Genomic DNA, 8,601 nt, shown 5'->3' with positions numbered 1-8,601 from the left:
CAGAGAGAGAGGCACCTTACTTCAGTCTGAAGGAAAATTTTGAAAAGTCTTCTTTTGCCAAACTAAGAATGTGCTGTCACCAGCTGAATTATTTCGTGTGCTCCTCAGTGCCTTACTATGTATTCCTGCATTCTACCTTTTGTTGGTATTAGCAGTTGTGTGGCCCTAAAGTAAAACCAAACAGCTCGCTTACATTCTGAGAAAGAAAAAAACTACCTGTTTTTAGCCAGACAGCAAGCTGATCCATTTTGTGGAGCTGCACAGTTACCAAAACCAACTGCAAAACCAAAGAGAGAACACATACTGCAGGATGTGGGTAGTACCACCACCCCTTTTGAGTAGCAAAATCTTTCTCCAGCTGAAACCATCCTTGAGAGATGGACAAATCTTAAAATATAACCTTGTCTTCAGCCCTTCACTACTAATTGTTATTAACACACTATTGTTCCTCGTCCAATACAGCTGCTTTTGGTGGATTTTATTAGCCCTGCTGTTAACTATGATTCTTGGAGCTCAAATGCTTACAAGAATGATGATGGTATGATATGCATACCTGATGCATGCTCCTGCAGCAAGCCCTGGAGCCTTTTGTTGCTGCTCTTAGATCACTTATGAACCCCACAGCAGAGCCAATGGAATGGGGTGCAGACAACTGCTATTCTCAGTGCAAAGTGCAGATGGAGGTCAGAGAGGCTAAACTGTTGGATCTGGCAAAGCATGCACCAGTCTGCCAGTCCTGGTCCAGGAACAGTAACCTGCAGCAAAGAGACACAGCAGGCAGGGAGATGTAGCACTGCAGAAATGAGCTAAAGGCTGGTAACACCCTTAAGCTCATGCGGCAAAGGGATGTTACCGCTAAAGACCCATTTTTGGGGCTAGCACTTTCACTAAGCACGAACAAAAACTGTCATAACTGTGCTACAACAGCTGAAAAGTGAGATCACAGGACTTTTCATGTTGGCAGATTTGTAAGAATGGGTACGTTTGGAATGTCAATAGCTACAGTTCATTAACACTGCAGCTACTCCAACGTAATTTATTTTTACTCTATAACACAAATTAGTCTTCAGTAACAACCAGATTAGCAAAACACACTTGACTGCGTATGAATTAAACTTGTTTATAATATAGTTTAAAAGGGTGGATGGAAGAAGTAATATTTTGCTGCATCTATTACTGTAAATCCTTCAGAAAAAAACCCACATAGCTAAAGAAATGATTACACAAGTAGGAAACTGTCAGTTCTACAGTGCTACTCAATGCTCAGGAAAAATGTTGCAGATAAAAATACTAATTTATGGGATGTTTCAGTTACTTTATACTTCTCTATGTATCAGCCTGCCAACCCAACCACAAATCTCACAGATGATCCATGATAATTTGTCTTGGAATTTTTCTTGTAACAATGTCTATCCAGATGTTGCATTGAGCTAGCAGCATAATCGTTTTTATTTTCAAATAGCCTGTCACACTGTATTTAATAAATAACCACATATACCACCAAGCATCTACTTATGAACAATAAACATTCATGATCTCGCTAAGTATAATTCTAAATCTGTACTACTGCGATACTGTAATCTACTGCTTCAGTAATCATGCTACCTTTAAAAGGTCATAGCATGTAGAACTGAATCCTCCCTGCCAAAGACTACTTGACAAAGTAATAATACAACACAGTCTATATCAGGCAGGAAGTACACTTCAAAAAGAAAATAAAGCAACAGTTGAAATTGGATGGGTATAGTGTCAAGAAAGCTTGTTATGACAGGTCTGCTGACAGCAAAAAAAGTAAAATTAACATAAAGAAAACATTTATAAACTGACAAATTACACATTTGAAGAAAACAAAGTAGCATTAAGGGTGGCAGAACAGGAAAAACACCACTGGGATTCTTCTGATTATAGAGGAAAAAGCCTTTGGGAGGTCTATAACAATCTCTCTATAATTGTATCAGAAAAATAAGAAGTTTGAGTTCTTCACATCTGTACATAAGAATATTCAAAAAAACAAGGCCACTGGATTTCTTGCTAAATTGAATTTCTTATTTTTCTGGATCTTTAAATGATAAATGTTTAGAAATTATATCAAAATAATAACATAGCAACAAACAGAATTAGAGTCAAAATGTATTTCAGAGTCCATCTGGCAAGTATGCAAACAGTGAAAACATGAAACGTCCTGTTCATCTAACATGACAGGCTTTTTTTCTATCCAGAGCACCAGAATCACCATTTCTAACCAATAAAACCCCCTGACATTTACAATACAATTGCTTTTGTAAACCTCTACCTGGAAAAACTATAATCAAAATTTCTTGTAAATATTTTTCCCAATCTTATTAGGAAAAAGGAAAAAAAGTCACCAGTAACAGGGATTCCCTGAAATGGCACCCTTTGAAGTTGCTATTGCTTTTATTTCACAGACCACTACCTGTCACTGTAAAGGTATGAACTAATCACACCAAGACAGCACTGCACCAACAGCTGTATTTACTTACATTGATTCCAACCATCAGGGGAAAAAAGAAAATAAAAACACAGCTAAGGTTGTTAAATGCACAAACATAAATGTTTGCTCCTGACTTAGCAGCTTAAACAATAATAACAGTATTAGACACAAAATCCTGAGATTCAGTCACTTCTGTTCCATGAACATTTCAGGTTTTGCTGTAAATTTAATGGAATTTATGTGGAGGAATGAACAGACTCCCCAGTGAAAACATTTGTACTTCAGTGCTTAATATATTCCATACCTCCTGTATATTAGAGCTGGAGTAAATTTAATTGTGTAACTGATGTTTCTTCATGCACACAGACTAGATAATAGCACAGAAATTCTGCACACAGTCTGTTTTAAAACAAGAATGAACAGCACTGTTAATGAGTTACAACAGTCATGTGATAAACTCAAACAACAAATGCTGACAGATTCATTTCAGTTTATACAGTATTACTTGTAGATTCCATCTAAAAATCAGTCTTGAATTCTCTAACACTCTGAATTATTCCTGACTGAGGCAGCTACAAATGAAAGAATGTGTTTCAGTGGTAACCTACAAATGGTGAAATGACAGGGAAGCCATCTTCAGTAAGTGCATATGAAACATTGCCAGGGTAAACACAGATTGCTTTATTAAAAAACAATTTGATACCATGCAAAAAGCAGAGCATAGTTCACTTTTAGTCAGACCATTGAGCTAAGATTCTTTTTATGTCTACATTACATGAAAAATTAATCTGGTAAGAAGTTTTAGAAACAGAAAAAAACCCAGCTAAACAGAAGCTAATGAACTTAAAAAAGTTCCACAGCTTTACCAGACAGGATGCATTCAATTTTACCACTAAATCACAAATATGCATATTCTGTGTAGTAGAAGTTGAATAGTAAAAACTGAAATAGAAAACAGTGAGATAGCTTTTTGCAACCCCAGCAGAAATTGTCATAGTTTTTGCTTACTTTTGACAGGAGTTTGTACTTGATACTTATCTTTCTTAAAAAAATTCATGTGTCTGCACACCATTAACAACCTTTATAGAAATATTTTAAGACAAGATATCAAGCACGTTGTTTTTCTAATTCTGAATTCTGTTCATAACATCAGAATGGTACATTCTTAATATTATGATTTAAAATATTGTCGAGTTAATAACGTATCAAAATAATTTACATAAACTCTTTTATTTATAACTAGTTCATCATCACAAAGCAACCCACAGTATCAAACCACATGTTATTAGTACCTATGTCTCATGGAGACAAGTAATTTTCATAGAATAATAGAATCAATAAAGTTGGAAAAGACCTCCAAGATCACCAAGTCCAACCTTTCACCAAACATGACCATGCAAACAAAACCGTATCACTAAGTGCTGCATCCAGTCTTTTATGGAACACTTCCAGAGATAGTGACTCCACCGTCTATCTTCCTGGGCAGCCTATTCCAATGCTTGACCACACTTCCAGTGAAGAAACTCCTCCTGATGTCCAACCTGAACTTCCCTTGGCACAGCTTGAGGCTGTTTCCCCTTGTCCCATCACTGGTTGCCTGGGTAAAGAGGCCACCCCCTACCTTGCTACAACCTCTTTTCAGGCAGTTGTAGAGGCCCCAAGCCTCCTTTTCTCCAGGCTGCACAACCCCAGCTCCCTCAGCCGCTCCTAGGATTTACTCTTTAGACCCTTCACTCACTTGTTGCTCTTCTCTGGACACGCTCCAGCCCCTCAATGTCTTTCTTGTACTGAGGAGCCCAGAACTGGACACAGCACTCGAGGTGTGGCCTCACCACTGCCGAGTACAGGGGAACAATCACTGCCCTGGTCCTACTGCCAACACTGTTCCTGGTACAAGCCAGGATGCCATTGGCCTTCTTGGCCACCTGGGCACTGCTGGATCATGTCCAGCTGGCTGTCAACCAGCACAGACAAGCTGACTATGCAGGAAGTTAGCAGTGTAACAGTGACTGCACGGTGTACTGTTATAGGGCAATCACAACTTTTACTGGCATACGGTAGCTGGTACAGTGACATAAGCACTCTAGAAAGCAAGCTATGGACGTTCCCAAACCTCTTTCAGAAATGAATCCTGGAGGATTCAGCTGCAGCAATTTGAGACATTACCACTCAGCTCCCAGGACTGAACCTTCTACATTCATAATCCACAATGCAACCTTCAAAGTAACAATCACCTGGATTTTACCAATCTTCGTGTGATTGACTGCCTGAGTTATCTGAAGATAGAGCAGCCATGGCAGAAGGCTTGCAGGTAGGACAGGTAGAAAACTTACCTTAAGCCATTAGAGATATATTCAGTAGGAGTTTCTCTGACAAAAGCTTGCTGTGGCCTGCAGTGAACACTGTGCTACAACATGCTCTGAGGATCCAGTGACAGAAGTGAATAAATCATTTTCCTGATGCAGTTCAATAGCAGGCCATTACAGATAGCTATTCTAGTTTGAATGGTTTATTTCCATCTTTTAAAGATATCAATTTGAAACAGAAAGCAACAATCAATGTAAGGCACAGTACACAAGCATCTAAACAACTTTACTAATGCATTAAGGTGTGCTTTTATTACCCAATGATTTTATTTAAGTGGACAGAGAATTAAAGTGACAAGACATACTCTTTTTACTTCCTCCCCCCTTTTGCCATTTCCTAGCTCAAGTTTAGCAAAGATTCCATCAAATGATCAGCAAGCTGTCAATTTAAGAGAATGATCAAACAGATCTTCAAATACCTGCGGAATAATCCTCATGATGCTAAAGTTCTGTTACAAATGAATTCCGGTGTTTCTAGACACAAAGTGACAAAACCCAAAGCTGTAGATACTGTCACACTCTAGGCATTCAACTGCTCCTTTGCAGAGGTAAATGTGCTATAGGACAGGGTGAGTGCACAGCATATTGGTGACAAGGAAATCACTGTGATTATGATTCATAACTTATCTTCCCCTACAAAAAACAGATGACAGGAAGATCTCCAATTGTCTTCACATCCAGTCAGAGTTAATCAAAATTCCTTGAAGGTCTGTACTACCAGGGATGCTTGCATGTACTCTCAATTCTCAGATGTTGTGGAACAAGTTAGAATGGTCCATAAGGACTTCTTACCTCTTCATTAAAGGCTCTCTACTACTCTTTAACCCCCCTTCCTTGCTTGCCAGCATTTTCATGCAATTTTCTTTTCAAGAGAAAAGAAAACTTGGACTAAATCTTAGAAAGACAATTAAATATTCTCAATATAAGTCTTGTGTAGAGTCATAGTTCCACTTACAGCCTGTTATTCCAGATGTCAGACAAATATATTTTTAAATGGCAATGCAAAGGGCCTGTTCAATGGTTACTATTCATCACTTCTGGCTACTCAGTTCTTAGGAAAACAAGCAGACCATAAGAGCCATTAGATGCTTGAAACAACCATTTTAAGAAGTAAGTGTGCCCTAAGGACAAGTGTCCTCTTCTAGGTTGAGATGTTAATAGGACAAAAGAAATTAAATGCAATCTACTACTTGTTCAGTTGGTCGACTTAGCAAGGGGCTTGAAACCATGAAGTGAAACTGAGTGAATCCTGGAATTTTATTACATGCAGCACCTAGGAAAGAAAGAAAGAAAAAAAAAATTCTAATCTGTTACATTTGGGATTAGTGTATCTGTCATTGTATTTTATCATCTAAAGATCCAGTTACTGATTCTACTACAGTGGTATAATTATTCTTTTACAATCTGTTTAACCCAAGACATCTTGAAAGTATTTAATTTTTAGGTTAAAATACAGTACTACTGACTGCTGTAGTGCAATTAATGTCCTTATACTACAATTCAAAACAGTAACACAAGTCAGGAAAATCTCTCTTTCAATCCTCATTAATTTAATGAGTTCCTTCAACACTAATCTCTTAAACACAGAACTATAGGAAGTAAGAGATCAAAGAATAAGGAAAGCAGTCTACCTAAATAATCCACATTGATTAGCAAATTGTACTTCCTACTGATCTAAGAGTTTACTAATGAGATGCCAGGTGCAATGACTACCCTTAGATTGCTTTGAAGCTATGCTTAACATTCAAATACTCCCTCCATTATGCCATATCTAGGGAAGGCAAAGCAGTCTTTTTTTAAAACCTTCAAATTAATCATATACAGTCCAGGAAAACAAATGAAGGTTGTAAATATTTTTAGGTTTTGCCAAGACTTCCATAAATTTTGTGAAAGTCTAAGACATAAAAATGCAAAATTAAATTATCTCCAGTTTGCACTAGGACACAGCTGCCCTGCTAACCAGCATTCCATACTATGAATGGTCAGTACTTCTGCAGTCTTCTTCTTTAAAATCTACATACAGTTTTGTACATCTGTGATCTCGTAAGAGTCAATCACCTTTGTCTGAAAAAAAAAATACATACCATAACTTCCAGTTGTATTTGCACAAATGATAGCACCAAAGAACTTTGGAGCATACTTCTGGATTCTGGAAATAACTTTCTGACAGGCTACTGTTGGGTCTGTTCCCATCCTCATATATTCCACAGCTTGATAACTAAAGAAAAGACAACCCCATACCCAGAAAATAGGCATACTCAGGTTATATAATTTAAAATACCACTGAAGAGACCCTGTTTCTTTGACCAGTGGAAACACATGATAAATAATTTTTAGGCCAACTTCATATGGGCAATTATTACTCAAGTTCTACATAAAAAGCAATTAAAAACAAGACTAAAAAGGACTACAAGATGTCATCTATACCATCTATCATTCTATGGCAGGTCAAGTCAAGACGGAATGGTGATCATTTGCAGTAGAAGCAGCTAAGCAAAAGATCAGTTAAAGAACTGTAAGGAGCAGCGGCTTAGAGGACTCAGTAGCTTCTATTTTTCATTATATTATTAAGTTTGACATTAGAAGTAATTGCTAGTTTTCAAAAAGGCTAAAGCCAAGATAATTTTTTGAGAAAACTGAGTATTACATTATTGATAAATTACTGATTTCAGTAAGCATTAAAAAAACCTTTCAGAAAAAAATTAAGTTTCTGAAAACATAAAAATTGACATATTTTCTTTATTTTATGAATACAAAGGCACCATGTTTTGATCAGGAATTCGAGCCGCTTTCAAACTTTTTACAGGGATGAAAAAAAGTCTTATTCTAAGAGTAATCAAAATGAATTTCCTTTATATCTAAAGGAATTGCTTGAGATGAACTGTTTGCATTTCCAAAATGTCCTGAGAGGTAAAAAATTACTTATGTTGCCATTTTCTTTCAGAACCTGAAGATTAAATAATAACTCATGACATAACTTATAAGCAAACAACATTCGATCACTTTGATGAAAGATGCGTATACCGAGACCAACTCTTTCTTACACTAAGACATCTACAGATTGCATCAATTACAAATGTTACCAAAGTACCACAGAAAAGAACATATCTTCTATTTTCAGACTCCCTATTATCTTTGATTTATTCTAACAATCAAATAGGTTCAGATTATCTAAAGATAACTATCTGCATTTAAAGCTGTATTTCACAGGGGTCTCTTCACTATCAAAAACTCAACAAGAAGTTACCTCTTCAAAGAAGGCATACAGAAAATATTAGCAATTTTCCCCCTTTCTTTGACACTTCCTTCACTTCTGGGAGGTTATTTCTAGTCTTTGTTTTTTTCATGTGAGAGTATCTAAATATCATGGAACTAGTAAAAATCTTTATCTATGAGGAATCAGTAATTAACCACCTAGTCTGGTGGTTAACCCACTGGTGCCGACGTGAAATGTTGTAAGCATTACAGACAAACACTTCAGGCTGCTTAAGAGCAATCTAAGCTTTTACTGACTAACCTTATAGTGGAGATAAATTCACTACTAGTCTTGGTATGTTATATGATGAGACAGATAATTCATGAAGTTGTCAACTGCCTTGTATTTGAAAGACTGGCTTGGAACAGCTTGAAATTCACTGACGACACCTGTAATAAATATGCAACAGCTACCAGGCTTTCTTGGCTGCCAGAGTTTCAGAAAAGTCGCCTGAGCAATATGAAGGCCACTTCTTTATTATCCTTCAAGCATCAGTGCCCATTATGTTCAGCATGGATTTCCATAAT

At 37.0% G+C, this 8,601-nt stretch overlaps 1 protein-coding gene across 1 annotated transcript in view; it reads right to left on the bottom strand.

Annotated features, from left to right (window-relative positions):
- Positions 1–3,113: 3,113 nt before the first annotated feature.
- Positions 3,114–8,601, bottom strand: part of AGA (aspartylglucosaminidase) — a 53,339-nt gene continuing 47,851 nt past the window's right edge. Inside the window, exons 9-10 of the mRNA XM_017744308.1 lie at positions 6,903–7,036; positions 3,114–6,091 (exon numbers count right to left, since the gene is read on the bottom strand). Coding sequence (XP_017599797.1) covers positions 5,991–6,091; positions 6,903–7,036 — 235 coding nt within the window. The 3' untranslated portion in view covers positions 3,114–5,990. The remainder of the gene's footprint in view (positions 6,092–6,902; positions 7,037–8,601) is intronic.

This window comes from Corvus brachyrhynchos, unplaced genomic scaffold (genome assembly GCF_000691975.1).
Source record: "Corvus brachyrhynchos isolate BGI_N302 unplaced genomic scaffold, ASM69197v1 scaffold17, whole genome shotgun sequence".
Lineage (NCBI taxonomy): Eukaryota > Metazoa > Chordata > Aves > Passeriformes > Corvidae > Corvus > Corvus brachyrhynchos.
Note: the sequence above shows the minus strand (reverse complement) of the source record. Positions and strands in the feature narration are given on the sequence as shown.